This window comes from Poecilia reticulata, chromosome 2 (genome assembly GCF_904066995.2).
Source record: "Poecilia reticulata chromosome 2, P_reticulata-male-v2, whole genome shotgun sequence".
In the NCBI taxonomy this organism is placed as follows: domain Eukaryota; kingdom Metazoa; phylum Chordata; class Actinopteri; order Cyprinodontiformes; family Poeciliidae; genus Poecilia; species Poecilia reticulata.
This window is the reverse complement of record NC_088831.1, coordinates 4,463,507-4,480,757: the sequence shown is the minus strand read 5'-3', so window position 1 is coordinate 4,480,757 and position 17,251 is coordinate 4,463,507. Positions and strand designations below refer to the sequence as shown.

Below are 17,251 nucleotides of genomic sequence, written 5' to 3'. Positions count from 1 at the left end.
TTCACGCAGTCATTTATCTTGAGTCAATCGTATTCACTGCAATTTTTTTATTTTGTTTAAAAGTTCAGCATATTTGACAGCATGTAAAAACGTCAGCAGGGGAAAAAAACAAAAACAAAACACAGACTCTAGTTACTTTTTTTTGTTCTTTGTTTTTACAAACAAAAGCATGAGGTACAGTCAGTTTGGCAGTCAGTTTTCATGCGCAACTTCAGCTTGAGTAAATCGTTTCAGACACAGGCAACCGTTGGGAATGACAAATAAATGAACGTTTTCTTTTTTTTTCCTTTTTACAAAACCCCGCAATTTCATCTCTTCATGCGATAAATCGTGATATATTGTATTTTATTAAAAGAATCCTCTCTTAAGTGGGTTTTCCACACTGGAACAAGTTGACACGATGCATGAGTAAGAATGAGAAAAGTCGATATTAACAGATGGAGCAGAAATCCCATCTCTGAATGATGATTTATGTAGATTTCTTTTTTTTACTTTAGGAATTACAAACCTCCTAAATTCATAATTTATACCCAAGGATAATTCAGATGACAAGGTTTATGAGGCGTTTTGATTTTTACAGCGCTAGGGGTTTAAAGTCCGGTACTTTGCAGGTATGTGTGGCATTTAGGCTCAGATTGTCTAGAAGGAAAAAATAAAATACACAAGTTAAACCTTCATAACTTCACAAAATCACTTCTGTCCGAGGTCCAAAAGTCTTCCATTAAAAAAAAAGTCTTTTTTTTTTTAGTTTGATCAAGTCACAGTCAAAGCAGTTCAGATTTATATATATATATTTCTTTTTCTCCCTAATTTCTCATTTATCAAATTGGTTTTAGCATTAATTAATCTCCCCTTCATCTCTGACATCTGTTTCTGTACAAACCTGCTGTTTCCACCAGAGGTTCGCTACAGTTTTGAGCTGATGTCGACACCACTTGTAAACCATGACACATGAAAATACTTCCACATCTGTATTTTTTTTTTCTTCTTTTTTTTTTGTAAGAAATATAGGCTCTGTCTCCTTGCAGCACAACTCCAAACTCCCTCTTTCCTTCAACAGTTGGTGATTTAATGTTTCCACCCTCCACCTGGATCAAAATGGAAGGAAGCAGCTCATCGTTTACACCTGCTCAGAGGCGAAAAGTCAGAACGGACGAGGTGATCCTCGTCTACGTGACAGCAGCTGAAGGACTTGCTTCCTGAGCAAGTCACACAGATTCTGATCGTCTGCTGCGGGGATGTATGAGGAAGTACAGGCGCTGCCGTCGTTCTATGTGACCTTCTCATGTTGGATCTGGTAGTAGCAGGCCTGCGGGGGTGAAGAGACATGAGTGCGTGACCCGAATATGGATGCTAAGACCCCAGCAAAGCTGAGAGTGTACGGTTGTGTGTTACCTTCAGGGTGGTAAACATGATTCCGTGCTCGCCGTGCTGAACGCACGGATCCATCAGGTCTTCAATCAGGCTGACCTCTGAGCCGAGATTTCGGATTCTAATGGGAAAACACAAGATGGGTTTTATTCAAAGGATAACAGACAAAGTGGTAGCTAACAAAACAAACTGCAGACCATCAATGGACTAAATCAGCTGCCTAGAGATTGTTTAAGGAAACAATCTCGAGTAAATGGATAAATGGACGGATAAATGGTTGGTTAGTTGGATGATAGATGGATAAACTGGTTGGTTGGTTGGATGGATAAATTGGTTGATTAGATGGAGAAATGGTTGGATGGAATAGATGGCTATATAAGTGGATGGATGAATGGATGGACGAATGAATGGATAAATTGGTTGGTCAGATGATGATGGATGGATGGATGGATAAACTGGTTGATTAGATGGAGAAATGGTTGGATGGAATAGATGGACGGATGGATGGTTGATCTCTCATCATGATCTCAATCTGCTCTGTTTTCTGAAACAACCGCTCTGCTTCCTCTGAGCCATTAGAGCCAGTCAGCGCCTTACCGGGCCCGCAGCACCACATACAGGAACACGGGGAACAGTTCATCCATGGACCACAGGAAGTCCTGCTTCAGCAGAGACTGCACTTCCTGCGTGATCTCCTCGAAGGTGAGCTGGATCACCTGCAGCTTGTCTGACGGGGTGAACGTTGTGCTGCAAACACACAGGAAACGAGAAGCCTGACTGATCTGTGTTCATGTTAGATTTACCATAACTATAGAGCCGACTTCTACCTGATCTGCTGTAGCGTTTCGACTGCCGAGGCAAAGCAGGCGTCTTTAGTGCTTGAGATAACCTACAGAACATCATCGTTAAAGGAGGCTCTGTATCTAAAATGTAGAGAATTCAATTTATTTCATAAGTTAAATAAATGATACCGGCTGCTTCTCTCCTGGAGCAGGCAAAGAGTTTGGGTTTGAAACAGGCCAAAACTTTCTGCAACAGGAAAAGAAGAGCTAATAAAGTTACCAGGCCAGATTTCTCTTCCATGCGGTTATAAGTATTCAGACAGAGCGTGTGTTTTTACTGTTGGACACCCAGGAAGGCAAGCAGGGCGAGGTCAGGTTGCTTGTTGAGGCGCAGGACACATTCCCAGTACATGTCGTCCTCCTTCTCCTTCTCCAGAGCGTAGAGAGTGAAGAGCGGTGGATAGAGACGAGGCAGCAGGACAGGCAGCAGCAGAGCCGAGCTACTCACCACGCGGCTGTAAACAAAAACAACAACAACAAAAAAAAAAACACAAGAAGAAGAAGAAGTTCATCCTGATCTGTTCCAGCAGTGAGAGCAGCAGCTCAGTTCGTACCCCGGTTTGGGCGACTCCGTCCGGGTGTCAGCGGACGTCTCCTGGTTTTCATCTGGAAGGTTTTCAGTTGGTTCGGGTATTAGACCACCCTCTTCTGGCAGGTCAGGGAAGAGAAATCTGCAGAGAATTTAACACAAATAAGCCGGAAGATGAAGCGCACAGAACAGCAGCGTCATTTTTGCTTGAAGACGTTCCTGCTTGTACCTGACAATCTGGAAGATGCGGCAGAGGTAAGACTTGATCTCGTTGACCGCCTGAAGCAGCAGGCGACGGTTCGCGCCCACGCCAACGTAGGTCATCCTGTAGACGGCCACAAGGGTTTCCACCAGCCGCCCCAGAGGATGGAGGGGGGTGTCACAAGCCTAAAACAGCAGAAGAGGATACTGATTTTCAGGTGTTTGCTTGTTTGACAACCTGAAGCTAAATTCCGATAGGGATGCAATCATACCAAAACTAACCAGGATCTACAGGCCAACATGTTTGAGACACAGACCAGAAAAAAAGTTGTGTTTTTTTTTTACACATTCTTACCAGTAAAATGTGGCTGGACATGTTTATATTTCTTCAGTCAGAAAATAAGTTCTTAAGAATCTTACTTTTAAAAATGTCAAAACCGTTCCTTTAGACACAGTTTAGGAAAGAAATAAGACAGGAATCATAAACAACTGAACTATATGAATGACAGAGGCATGAAATATAATATAACCCAAATAACCCATGCAAATTAAGAAAAAGAAAAAGGAGACTGATGACACGTCCTTGAGGGACACCACAATGGATAGCAGCTCTTCAATACTCCCTTTCATGGTTACGATTACATCAAGCAATTTTATTGTTGTAAAAAAAAAATGCTCATTCAAATATGTATACCTAAATGCAAAGATAAATGTCCGATGAACTCACCTTGAGTAGGTACAGTCGGACACTGTGATATCTCTCGATTGTGATAGGCCCTTCATGTTGGGGGATGACCTCCAGGCCCTCTAGAGTTTTACTGTGACTCCGAGACAATATTTCTGGACTGAGAAACAAATACCAGGAATGGAACTTCTCCTGTTTGGTAACTAAGTATTAAAAAGGGATCAACTCTCATTTTTTTGGGTACCTGTCTTGTATCTGCTGCCTCCTGGAGGTCAGGGCCACAGCGATATTCTCCCAGGCCTTAAAGTGCTCCCCTTGACCTGGTGTCTCGCAGCCTAGCTGACTCCAGCACTCCTCGAACACTGCCCGCCACTTTTCCTCTGCCCTCACGCTCAGCCGACCCAGCTTCCTGGTTGGTCGGATGGATAGATTGGTCTAAACCACAGCAAGGCATTTCATTTAAAGGGTTTACAAAGATAAAGACAAGAACTTACACGGCCCGATTCTTGTCCTTTTCAGCGTCAAACAGATTTGGCTTGAAGTAGGAGCCCGTCACTTTGAGGCCAGACCCCCACTCACCACTAAAGGAGCCCTCAAGGTAGTCAAAATTCGGCATAGTAAGTACACCCTAGGTCAGAAAGAGAAGGAGCGTTTAATCTCTAAATAGGGCTCATCTGATCCCCAGTGGGTGGCTTAGATCAGTTCACATTCAGTCCACCTTTCCACTGAGGGTCCAATCATCGGAGAACTCCCCCTCGTAGGTTGTGTCGTCCTCAGACAGAAGGACTCCTGTACCCTGAAGTATAGAAAACCGCCCCAGATTTAATCCCACTCTCACAGCCGTTAGATTTTATAGCCTGTTTGCTAGAAATTCTCACCATCATCTTGTTGTCTTTGAAGGCACCTTCATAGTACAGACCAAACTGGGTGACGACGACCCCTGTGCCCTGCCGCTGGTGGTCCTGCCACATTCCCATGTACTTCTCCCCTCTTCAAAGATAAGAGGAACATCTGAGTAGACAATTCTTTGTCAAAATGAAACGATCTCGGGAAGTTCAGTGCGTTACTTTGTGATGTCGTCAAAGACTCCGTAGCCCGTTTTCTTGTCTTGTAGCCACTGTCCGATGAAGACGCTGGGGGATGAGGTGTTGTGCTTTCCGCTGCGCAGCATCCCGTGACCGTGCCGCATGCCGTCCTGGAAGGAGCCGTCGTAAACTTCGCCGCTTGCGTACCTTCGGCCAGACAGAGGAGGCTTAGGCTCTCACAACATCGTGACAAATGCAACCCGGAGTTTCTCTTTTTAGCAGCATAACATGGTTTGTTTGGCAACTCTGATTGGCAAGACCGAGGAAATCAGTAAAGATCCAAGACAGAGAAATGCAGATTTACACAAGTTGGAAAAACCTTAAAATGTAATGCATAGTGCTCAGGTAAAAAAAACAAAAAAAACCAACAAAAGCTAACTTGTTATCTTTATAATAGATTTACCGGTATGTCCCAAGGCCATGCATCTTCCCTTCTTTCCAGTAACCTTGATAAAGATCATCTTTACTTAGCGCCTTATTGGGGCAAGCGAACTCCCCAAAGCTGCACAAGAGACACACAAACAATGTTTGAAAAAATAAATCTTTCTGCTCGGTGATTCTGATACATTTCGAGGTTATTCTCATTACTCACCCATCCTCCAACCCGCTTTTGAATGAGCCGGTGTAAATCCTCCTATCAGGCCACTTTAGGATACCTCTGAAATTATAAAAAATATAAAATTACAGAAATCCTACTTTGGCTAAAACGCTTTCTTGGTGTCAAACCGTGACCAACCTGCCATGAGGCTTGCCAGCCAGCCAGCGACCCTCGTAAGTCGCATCCTTCAGGCGTCCATCTTTATAGAACGTGTACGAAGCGGTCCTGGAGATCGGAGGGTCCGACTTTGACGCCGAGCCGCCAGCGTCCTGCCCCGCCCCGCTCAGAGCCTGATCCACGGCCTGGTTGATGGCACGGAGCCACTTGGTCTAAAAAAAATAAAAAAATTTAAAAAATCCAGTAAAAGGAAAAGCAGTGTTTATTAGGAGAGCCGTGTCCGTTTGTAGGTCTACCTTCTCGGCGGAAGACGAGGCCAGAAGAGTTAGCGTCTCCTCAGGCGTGATCACCTTCAAACCATGTCTGCACAGAAACCGATTCTGAAATCAGCCGCGACCAGCCTGACTCTGTCCGCACGTCTTCCAGGACAAAAGTATTTCATTTCAAAGTATTTGTTAGTCAAAATAATTATCCAAAATGGATTCCAAAACATTACAAATGACGTGCGAGTTTTATATTTTCTGTAAATATCCAAATATGATTCCTCAGTGATGGATACCGAGCGAAACTTCGGATGACTTTGGCAGTCTCGCACCGTTTGTAAAAGCTAACTGCTACAATCTTAATCTGTAAAACCGTGGGTTCAAAAAGAGGACATTTGTATTTTAAAGTAATTTATGTCAATAATATTTTAGAGTTTTGGAAATTGTGTCACCTTTACTTTTAAACAACTTACAGTCCGGACTCGTCCTCTGGTGTCGGCTCCACCCACAGAGTGGCCAAAGCGAAGATGTGATGGGTGGAGAACTGAACGTAGGTGGAGGAAGGAGGAGCGGAAGAGCGAAGATAAAAGGAGAAAATCTCAGTTTATAAAATGTGCTTTCAAAAAATACATTTGAGACAAAAGTCTCCGTTTCCAACATTAAAGTCTAAAAGAATCCAGATTTGCAACAATTTCCATTCCTACAGCCATATACATTTCTTAAAAAGCTTTAAAGAAGGAATTTAATGTAGGACTGTTTATTCTAAAATATTCTAGTTTTCAACTTTTGATAAAAAAATGTATTCAACAAAAAATGATTCGTTATCAATGGGAAAATATTAAAGTTTCTCCATGGATAAAAATAAATAATTTTCTAAAAATGTCTCAATAATGAACAAAAATATTCGCATTTTTGGGCCTTATGCTTCAGGCTTTGCTTGTATTTAATGAAAAAAAAAATCTCACATTTAAATAACAGATTTAAAACAATCATGCAAAACACATGATTTTTACATGCAGGTTCTAATGTCTACCGACGCACTGCTTCTCATATTCACACAGCAGGAAGTCCTGCAAAGATGTTGCAGAAATAAAGGCCTGGCTTCCAGTCACGCATTTTACATTTAAAACCGATGACGGTTGCAGTCCAAACAGGTCTCACACCATCGGGACAATCACAGGACTCACTAAACGACTCGATATGAACATAAAGGAAATGGGAGAAACGAATGAAACAGGAACCTGCTGTTGAGAAGGTAACAAAAACTGTTGGTGGTTTTAGTTTTCATATTCCAAACCAACAGCGTGAACCAAGGCTTTCCCAGGAAATAAAAACTTCCATCACCTTTTCTTGGATGTAGGTCAATTACCACTGATCGTAATGTGGGTGAAGAAATAAACAAGCAAATGAAAGAAATGGGTAAAATGTTAGAGCCTTGGTTGTGGAGAGTTTATCTTCTCATGCAGCGTCCTGGAGGTGGAGAGCAGGCATAGGGTGGAGGTCAGGAGAGGGCTGAGCATCACTTAAAGGATCCAGACAGTAACGCACCCAGATTTAATATTTGTGGTTGGAAACCATAAATAGAGGTAAGATGGTAAAACATGCAAGTTTTACTTAATTTTTCTTAAAAGTGGCCTTTCATGTTTCCTTGAACAGGTCAAGATAAATCTACGGTCTATACAAAACATGTTCATTTCAGATTTGTTGAGCCCTTTTCGGGCATCTTATCGTTTTAAATCCAAATAAGCTGCTGCTGGCCACGCCCCCCAAATTCAACATTTATGTTCACACGTGAAAATGGCTGAAAAACGATGCGCAATTACACAACCATACGTCTTTGAAAAGCAGAAGCGGAACATCCTGCGCAACCAACAAGAATGCAGCAAGTGTTTTCTGGAGGGCAAGCCCCAAACACTTGTGTTTTCCAGCAGTCGTTGTTCGGCACAAACATGCTGGAGCTCTGCTTGGGTTGCTAGGTAACAGGTTGGGTTTTGGTGGAGTTAATAGGTGAGGGCCAGAGCCTGCTGGTTTGTGATGTTACATTCAGGAGGTTTTTTCAAATGGCTCATTTTCCAGACACCAAAAAAACATGAAGTTATTGTCAAAAAGTGGCTGAGTGGAACTCAGGACCCAAGTAGAGAGACAGTGACGGGTTTGAGTCCCGGCCCGTTGACCTTTGCCCTTTATCATAACCTGCTTTCTTGTCAATCTACTGTGAAACAAAGGGCAACAGAGCTAAAAAAATATTTCAAAACATCTGGGTGGTTTTGTACGAGCACTTGGGCTGTTTTTACAGACCCAGATGGACGTAGAAAAAAGTACAAAATGTGAATATTGCATAACTGGTTCCCTTAAAGTTTTAAAACTTTTTTATATATGTATATTTCAACCCAAAACATACATTGTACAGGTGAAGTTTCCTATATATCTATCAACATGTGCCAAAGAAATAAACTAGACTGCACAAAAAAATTAATACAACCTGATCATTCTGGAAAACCTGCCTCTAAATTTGGTGTCAACGGCTTGGCAAACTCGTGACATAAACGTTTGAATATTTACGTGCAATATATTGTAAAAGTTCACTGTTATAACCCCTTAAAGGCCAACTGCAGTTTCTGTTTATTATTAATTATTACTCCCTCGAATTAACTGGCTTTTTGGAGGCTTTAAACATACAAAAACTAGTGAGATTGAATTTATCTAGAAACGGATAAATAGATGTATTGACTTCAGTTAATTTCACAAATTTTAAATTGAATTCTCTGATATTAATAAAAATAAATAAAATAAAGCCGATGACACAAAGCCCTAAACATCTAAAACAAAGACAGACAAGAAAGAAGAAAAACAAAGAGGAGGAAGAGGGGCTGGGCAGGGGGAGATGAAATCGTCTCCTGGCTTAATACTTACAAGGTTTTTACAAGGCGCCACGCCCTGACAGCACAGAGGCAAGCACACACAGACTCTTGAAACACACCGAAGAGAGAAAAAGCAGAACAGCCAAAGATGTGATGCGGCGAGAGCACGAATGAGGGTCTGACCTGCGCGTGCACCAGCGAGTCGTTGAAGAGGATGAACCAGTTGACGGAAAAGCGGCCGGCGTTCTGCACCGTGAGAGATTTGTTGCTGCTCTCGTAGATGAGTCGGCGATGAGGCTTCCTCAGGGAGTCCTGGCCACAAACAGAGCTCACATTCATCCTGCTGAAGCGCCACAAGATGCCGAGGACGCCCGAAACCGAAGGAGTACCGTCATTTTCCCCGGGAAGCTCTTCCAGAAGTGGAAGGTGTACTCGGCCTCTTTCCTTTTCCTCTTCAGCTGCAGAGTCAGAGCTTCGAACTTGGAGCAGCTGTGCTGCAGCTTCTGGTAGTCACCGGAGCTCTGAAACGACAAGAGACATAAATACATTGCTGCCTACTTTAGGTGGAATAATGACGGTCATTAGTCGACTTTACCGCCAGCAAATCAACAATTTAAGCTGATTTTATTTCAACATTTAAAAATCACTTCTGATACCGATATGTGAGGTTTAGTATCGTCCGATACGATGCTGAGAAATAACGCTCAATTGACTTAAAATTTTTATTTTTTTGTTTTTTAATATGGACATAAATGTACTGAATTACAAATTTATTTGATAACTCTGCACCAGTATAGCACATCTGATAGCTTCACACACTACAAACATGCAAAAATTGAAACTGACAATAAGTTGACTACATTGGTCAAACATGTAGAAAATAAACTGCAACAAACCTTTAAAATGGTTCAGAAAGTACAATTAATTCTAAATATAATGTAAAATACATAAATATCACTCATAAAAAAAAACATAGAATTAGAATAAATAGATTTGCTCTTGTGGAACCGACACGTTGTCTCGATTCCCGATGTGGATTGTTTTCAATATCACGACCGATACAGATATTGATATCGGATTGGTGTTTCTCAATCATCTACTCTGCGTACCACTTCGAAGCAGGTGGCCAGTTTAAGCAGCAGCCGGCCGTATTCGTGCAAGTGTTGTGTGGGGAGGTAGATGAGCGCCACCAAAAGGTCGGAGGTGGCGGTGTTTTCCTCGCTGCACTCCGACAACCTCTGCAGCAGCTCGGGACTTTTCCCAAAAATGTCCCTTAAAAAAAAAAAAAAAAAAAGAACAAAATAAATTAGCATTTAATATTGTGAAACACATGTTTTCAGGTTAAAGCTAATAGTAAACTCACAAGGACGGTTTTGTAAGAGCGTGGAAACCTCCCATCACAAAGAAGTTCCCTACAGTTGAACAGTAGCTTTAAAACAACAGAAGAGTTATTAAACAGAAAGCTGGAGCGCAGAATCAAAGGAACGTCGCGTATCTGGATACGAACTCGTTGTAGACGTCTAGGAAGATGCTGGCGTGCTCCAGCATGAGGAGGCTGCTGACGTCACGGCCGCGTCGCAGGTTGGTGGTGAGGCTGGCGGCGTGCTGCCCGGTCAGGTGGCTCAGCAGGCTGAATCTGCCCGCCAGCGTCTGCAGGAGCTCGGTGGCCACCGGCCCCAACGCCGAGCTCAGAGACTCTGAAGAAGGAGCCAAATTAGTGAGGCATTTTACACACAAAGGTACCAATATCAATTTAACTTGTTCTCACCGAGCTCCAGCAGGGGGCGCAGAACTTGGGATTTGATGTCGCACAGCTTGCAGTAGAACTTCCTCTCCGCGGACGCCAACTCGTGAAGACTGGAGATGAAGCCCATGACGTTCCTGTCGGACAGCGCGACGCACCGGCGCCCGCCGGCGACCACACCGCTCACGAAGCCCAGCTGAAGTACAACACGCAAGACGGACAAAATTTGGAAAAAGATTCTGAATAAAATAAATATCAAGATAAAAAAAAAAAAAAAAAAAACTCATAATTTTAGCGCAAAGCTGATTAGTTTTACATCACAATACCCCACAGTTTGCAACTATAAACCACATTCTGGACTGATTGGTCAGCTCCAGTGGACTGATAAAATTATGTCCACTAGTTTTTTAAAGACTATTGAAAAGACATAAAATTAAAGACAAAAAAGTTTAATACTATATAATTGGATATCGTCTTCATACACAGAAATACTCCAGAAAATAATAGCCAGAAATAAAAAAAATTAAAAAAAGAAAATAAATATAATATGGGCTTCACTAACTCCAATTCAAAACTTTTTTAAGATTATGAATGAAGACCTGGTTCATGACAAACATGTACCTATGTATGTATTTCATACATAATGTCAAGGTTTATTTGCGCTGAACGAATGTAGCATCGAATGAGTTGGCAACGTAATCTTACATTCATGCAGAATGGGAGCAGGACGGGCTGCTGGGTGTAGCCTCCCGGCCTCTCGTCTTCCTCCTCCACTTCTTCCTCCACCTCCTCTTCCTCTCCACCAGCCTCCTTCACCTGCTGCCCGCTGTAGTAAATGATGGGCTGGATGCAGTCTCCGTCAGCCAGCAGCAGAGTGTGTCTCTCCCCAGCGCTGGCGTCCCAAACCCGGATCCCCTCTGACAGCTGGAAGGGAGTAAGAAAAATAAACAAATAAAAACGCCAACGCGACTCCTGGGATGAACTTCAGCGCCGGTTAGTTTACAGACTTTTGCAAGACGGGGGACGGTGCTGGGCGTGTCCATGTGTCCCAGCTGACCGGAGAGGTTACTGCCCCACGAATACACCTAGAGAGGAGATACACACACATTTTTTTTTTAAATATACTGTTAGCAATTCAAGATAAATACCGTAAATGTTAAGTGCTGACCTGAGACTGAGCCGTCAGAGCGATGGAGTGATGAGCGCCGGCTGAAACACGGATCACCTCCTTCTTGTTCAGGCTCTTGATGCAGAGCGGCTGCAGCCTGCAAACACACACCAAACACACATCGCAGCGTTTCCACCGACTACATGATAGACAATATTGAGAATTACTTAATGAAAACACACCAATTAAAAAAAAAAAAAAAACGTGTTTTGGTACAAGGACGAGTTGCTTTTTCTATGACCGCATGTTGGGGCCATTGGAGATAGAGAAGTATAATATCTGCTAAGAAACTTGAATCTCAGAAATTTGCTAGAAAAGAAATGTAGAAATTTCTGAGTTTCAAAAGTCAAGAATTTTCAACTTTTGAAACTCTGAAATAATATCAAAGTTGCTTAAATAAAATTTCTGAGATTCATCTCAAAATATTTTTTTTTCTTACCAATTTTTGACTTTTGGAGCTCAGAAAATTTCTGAAAAAAATCAAACATTTATTATGTTTTTTTTTTTCTACTTTTTTTTTTTGAAGAACATTTCTGAGATTAATCTAAAACTTTCTAATTGGTTTTGCACACATTCCTAACGCAAACACTGCAAGTTAAACTTAACATTAAGCATCAGCAAAAGAAACAGCTGCTAAAAATCGATGATTTTTAGCAGCTGAGATAGAGACAGAGATAAATAGCACTTTGGTTCCTAAAACGTCAGTTTGAGGAAAACTGAAGCCCTTCATTTAGTCTGTCCACCTGTCCAGGTTGTCTCCGTGTCCCAGCTCCCCGTGCTCGCCGTTTCCCCAGCTCCACACTTCGGTCTGCAGAGTGGGAAACACCTCCTGGTCCTCGGGGACGCCCCCTCCCATGGGCGTGAGGGCGAAGGCCCGGGTCCTGGAGCGCCCCATCTTCCTCAGCAGCCTCGGCGACACTGCACAGACACGTAAAAAAGGTTCATTTTTGGAAGATTCAGGGACATTGTGATGATGGAGGTTAAAGTGACTCAAAGACGGGAGTGAACTCATGCCTGCGCACAGACGGAAGCAATGGCTGCATTTAATCAGACGAAACGTCCAGATCAGTGAAGGTTAATAGAAACGAAGAGACAACCAAAACAAAACCGACTCAAACCGTCGGTGAAGAAAACTGGATGTGCTTCGTGCACAAATAGCGACCTACTTACTGCATGTCCTGCTAATTTAAATAATGAGAAATGTGGTGCATTTTAGTCAGAAACCACCTCTGCGACAAGCTCCACTTCCCTTTGGAAACCGATTCTTCAACTAAATGTTTCACTTCTTGTTAATGTTCACGACCTGCTGCAGGCCGTATCCAGATGAGTGGCTGCCGCATGTCGTCTATTGACCGGGAGATTTCAGAGGTTGACCTTTAGCCTCTCTGTGGCGAATGTTGAAAACATGAACGGCTCAAAACAAACGACAAAACAAAACTGGAAAATCAGCCAACACAGAAGCAGATGAGATAAACTGCGTTTCCATTACGAATGTGAGCAAAATTTGGTTTATATTCCGCTAATGTAGAAAAAAAAAAGAAAAACAGTTTTGCAATTAAATATACGCAATGAAAATCACACGTGAATACGCTTGTTCACAGCGCCATCTGCCTCCTGTCACTTCCTGTTGTCTTCTTCATCTTTTCCGCCAGTAGAAAAAAAACAATACTGCCCCCTAGCGTAAAAACCTTTTATTGAAAATGTTTTGCCAAAATTGGTTGTTTCCATTAATACATATTTATTGTCCTAATCCAATTTCAATGTGCCTTCACAATTTTATGGCTAATGGAAACGCAGCTATAGACGCTCCAGAGTGAAAGGCATGCATCCAGCAGCACACGCGGTTGCTGTACTTACGCAGCGGGCCATAGGAGGAGGATAAGAGGTGAACGGCGTATCTACCCTGAGAGAGGAGCCCCGGCAGCGAGAGGCGGCGCCGCAGACCCTCCGCCTCCTCCTCGTGAATGTCCCCTGTGCTGGAGCTCTTCTTGGCCTGGACAGACTCTTCCCGGCGGACGCGCTCCGCCCCGCCGTCGGCCGCCCCGCCGAGCGCCTCTAGCCGTGACGACGGCAAGTAGAAGTTCATCATCCTCTTCAGGGAGAGGGCCTCGTAGGTGGAGGCGACGCGCTCGCCCACCGCCGTGGCGCAGGACGCCACCAGGCTGTTGAGGGCCGACGAGCCGCGGCCCAAAGATGGCGTCTGGTGGGGGGGGGAAAAAACAAACACACACACACAAAAAAAAACCCTGAGCAGAAGCAGATTTCAGCAGAAATTTTTAAAACTTAGAGCTGCAGCATGTAACTTTTATAAAAACAAAAAATAAAAACAAATCCTTGACTTATTTATTAGAACTGTCACCATGTCATTACAGTTTGTTATAAGACAGATCATTTGTGTCTCCTCCCTGAGCTGCTATTGACCAAAAACAACCAATCAGAGCCCAGGGGGAGGGCCTAACGCTGTCAATTGAACTAATGTAGCTGCTGCTAAATGTGCCAATGCTGGAGAAACAACTTGGTCATTTATGTATTAAGAAATGCTATGAATTATTAAATACAAGATATTTTTATTGTACTTAACTAAAAGTTGCCAGATAAGTTTTTCTGTTCTGTGATGGATCCGGATGCTCACCTGCAGCGCGTGCAGACCGCCGTTGGCCATCTTGGCTTCAGTCTGCGATGCGTCCGACAGCTTCCTCAGGTATTCCTTCACTTCCTGCTCGCCAGGATACGGGGAGCTCTTAGGGGAGGAGGTGGAAGCAGCAGCTTTAGGGGATGGCGGGGGGTCCGAGTCAGAGGGCGGGTGCGCTGCGGTAGTTGTTCCTGCCTTCTGGGAGTCCTCAGGGTCAGGGGTGGGGTCAGGAGTGGGAGCTGCTGGGGTTGAAGTGGAGCTGCTGTGAGAGGGCAGGATGGGTTCAGATGGGGATGTTTTCAAGGTTTGGATAGCAGGGGGGTCTTCTCTGGCTTCCACTCCCATGGGGCAGTAATGGCCGTCAGAGATTATGACGTGGTCCTCCTTGTCCGTCATCGTGTACAGAAGCTGGTTACACTGGTTGCATTTGTCCACAGGGGGGCGCTGGATACCGTCGGGTCCCACGCAGCGCACCAGAGCTAGGCTGTGCGAAGCGCCACAGGCCACCTGCAGCACCCATCTGCCAGCCAGCTGCTCCACCTTCTGAGGCTTCCAGACGGGGAAGACGGCCGCGTTCAGGCCCAGCTGACACCCGCTGCCCCACGCCCACACCTCCCTCTGCGCCGACAGAGCCAGGCTGTGTTTCTCTCCGCAAGCTAGCTCCAGGACGGGCACCGACTGAGCGCCGCTGGGTTCCAGCAGGGCTACGGGCGTCGGGTTGGGTACGCAGTTGAGGCCTGACAGGCCGCACTGGCCCGCCGCGTTGTCCCCCCACATGTGGACGCTACCGTCCTCCGTTACCGCCCCGCTGTGGAAGCTCCCGGCTGCGACCGCGACCACCCGCTGCCCGCTGAGAGCGTTCTCCAGGGTCGGCTTAGCAGGCTGGGAAGACTGAGTCTGCTTCCATGGCAACTCCCCGAAAGTATACACCTGTCCTCCTGTAAATTAAAAAAACAGAGGAAAATTTTCTTTTAATAAGAAGTCAGCTCCACATAAAAAAAGTTAAATTAAGATTCAGAGTAGGACTGGGAAATAAAAATCTGATTTCAATCAATTTTTTTTACTCGCCTTCTTTTCTGAAAAAACAAAAACAAACAAAAAACAAAAACAAATGGCAGAAAATATTTTCAAGAAGTGATTTTTATTTCAATTATCCCTTGTGAGTTGTACGATGGAGTATTAGAACCAGGACATTAATTTTTGTTTAATTATGGGAATATAGTCACAATATTAGCAGAATAAAGTTGGGATTTTACCAGGAAAAATCCCTAAAATTTGATCTATATTATTCTCCTAAAATTATGACTGCACCCTTGTACTTTTATGACTTAATTCTTTTCATTAAAAAAAAAAGTAGAGAAATCTTAGTCTGACCCTAATACTCTGTCGCTGAGCTGAATTGAATTTAAAGTCCAAGTAAATAGAAGCTGTAAAACAGCTTTTCAAACAAGATGATTGACCTTGGGCATGCTGACATCACTCTGAACTATGGAAACCAAAACTATGAAGACCTTTGTTGAAACAAAAAAAGTTTTCCAAAATTTAAATATGCAGAAACCAAAGATTTGATAAATCAATTTATCACCCACTTAGGAGGTATGGCAGTAAGTGTCAAAGTACTCTCCTAATTGGGAAAGACTTTACAGTTATCTTGTCATATTATACATGCAGATAACAGCCTAACGTGGTTCCTTTACTACACATTATTAGCAATTGAAATTACGAGTCGGACTCGGTAACCTCTATCTGCGGTTAGAGTCCCGTGGCGCTCTAACCACTGCGCCACGGGACAACCCTAGCTTCGTTTCTATGCCTTTGAATCACGGCAGCGCAGTCTGACCTTCCACCAGCAGAACCCCGTGCTGCGCTCCGAGGGCGACCTGCAGCACTGGCCGCGGGAGGAGCAGCCTCTCTGGGACCACGCTGTAGGAGTAGCCCCTCCAGGAGTGGAGGAGACCCCGCTCCCCTCCGTCGTCATCTTCAGAGCTGGAGGGGAAAAGCACATTGATGTCAGTGCAAAAAAAAAAAAAAAAAAAAAGAAAAAGAAAACTTCGATCAGTTTTAAATAAAAGAAAGAGTGATTAAAAGAGGAATTGGAGATGTGTAGGTGGCTGCAGTAGCAGCTTTTCCAACAAGATTTGTTTTGTGGGTTAAAGCAGAAGTGAGCTCTGTCCGTAGGCGATGTCACATGGTGATCACATCCATCCAGGCTGCCTGCAGAAACAGCTGAGCAGGATTATATCAGCCCCAATCCTGGGGAGGTGGTGGGCTTTAAGTGGACCTACCTCTTCCCCTGGGCTTCCATCAGTGAGTGGGCTCTACTGCTCCATCAGGACCTGGCTGCTGCTCTCAGCCCTGCGTAACAAACCAAGCATTAACAGGCAGCTTCCTAATGAAGCCCATTTATAGGCTGTCAATCTGATTTTAACCAAACAGAAACCATACAACAGAGCCAACTGGTTTAGATGTTAAACCGAAAGCACGTTGTCGCCCTTCACATCTTTTCTGAGATAAAATGTACCATTTCATTAAAATACATTTATTCCATTATTTGCAGCACAAACTGCGGGCGTAATAATTGTGAAAAACATCATAATACAGCCTCTGGCAGGTGTTTGCTAATCTTTGCTGTCTGATATCAGCTAACCTGGCAGCTAGCAACAAAAACAAACCCAAACCTTAAAGGTAAACAAGATAAAAAAAATAATTTAAAAACAACTTCTTTTTCTTACCGGCCGGTTCTGCTGACTGCTCTTCTGGTTGTTACTTTAGCCCAGAAGGTAAATCCTCCGTTAGTGGAGCTGTTGGCAGAGAAAAGCCGCTGCTTGTTGTTTTACTGTTGATACTAGCGGTTAGCTGCAAAGATGGTCTACAAAACAAGAGGAGCTACTCAGCATTGAAATTGAGAAAAAATGAGAAGCAGCTTTCTTAAAGTGACATTACGCCTACGCCGGAACTAGAATTTGGGACATTTAGAAATCCTTTAATATCCAACTTATGCATAATTGTCATCTAATGAATCACAGTGCTGATAAATCAAGAGTGCCCAAAGTGCAGCCATTTGTAAACGGACCTGATGCATACATTTTATATAATATTTGAAGGGGGAGCATTATAAATCCTAATTTATGTATTATTAAATGGAGAGTGTTTGG

At 43.6% G+C, this 17,251-nt stretch overlaps 1 protein-coding gene across 3 annotated transcripts; it reads right to left on the bottom strand.

Moving 5' to 3' along the window:
* Window positions 1–23: 23 nt before the first annotated feature.
* On the bottom strand, window positions 24–16,986 carry als2b (alsin Rho guanine nucleotide exchange factor ALS2 b). 3 transcript variants are annotated; one of them, XM_008424465.3, is made up of 35 exons: window positions 16,829–16,986; window positions 16,382–16,451; window positions 15,937–16,082; window positions 14,097–15,034; window positions 13,322–13,664; window positions 12,208–12,382; window positions 11,465–11,561; window positions 11,304–11,381; window positions 11,002–11,220; window positions 10,321–10,492; window positions 10,060–10,249; window positions 9,916–9,981; window positions 9,662–9,824; window positions 8,942–9,073; window positions 8,736–8,864; window positions 8,605–8,628; window positions 6,165–6,235; window positions 5,725–5,791; window positions 5,450–5,640; window positions 5,306–5,371; window positions 5,117–5,215; window positions 4,696–4,860; window positions 4,507–4,618; window positions 4,347–4,424; window positions 4,123–4,256; window positions 3,873–4,037; window positions 3,671–3,788; window positions 2,972–3,129; window positions 2,768–2,884; window positions 2,492–2,668; window positions 2,343–2,400; window positions 2,199–2,260; window positions 1,969–2,118; window positions 1,396–1,492; window positions 24–1,309 (listed from the first exon to the last, which is right to left on the bottom strand). In XM_008424465.3, the coding sequence occupies exons 2-35, from the start codon at window positions 16,399–16,401 to the stop codon at window positions 1,271–1,273; spliced, it is 5,016 nt and encodes a 1,671-aa protein (XP_008422687.1). In that variant the 5' UTR covers window positions 16,402–16,451; window positions 16,829–16,986; the 3' UTR covers window positions 24–1,270. The 3 variants fall into 3 exon arrangements, with proteins under 3 accessions (XP_008422687.1, XP_008422697.1, XP_008422715.1); XM_008424475.3 differs by lacking the exon at window positions 8,605–8,628; XM_008424493.3 differs by lacking the exon at window positions 8,605–8,628 and having other exon boundaries at window positions 13,367–13,664.
* Window positions 16,987–17,251: the final 265 nt, after the last annotated feature.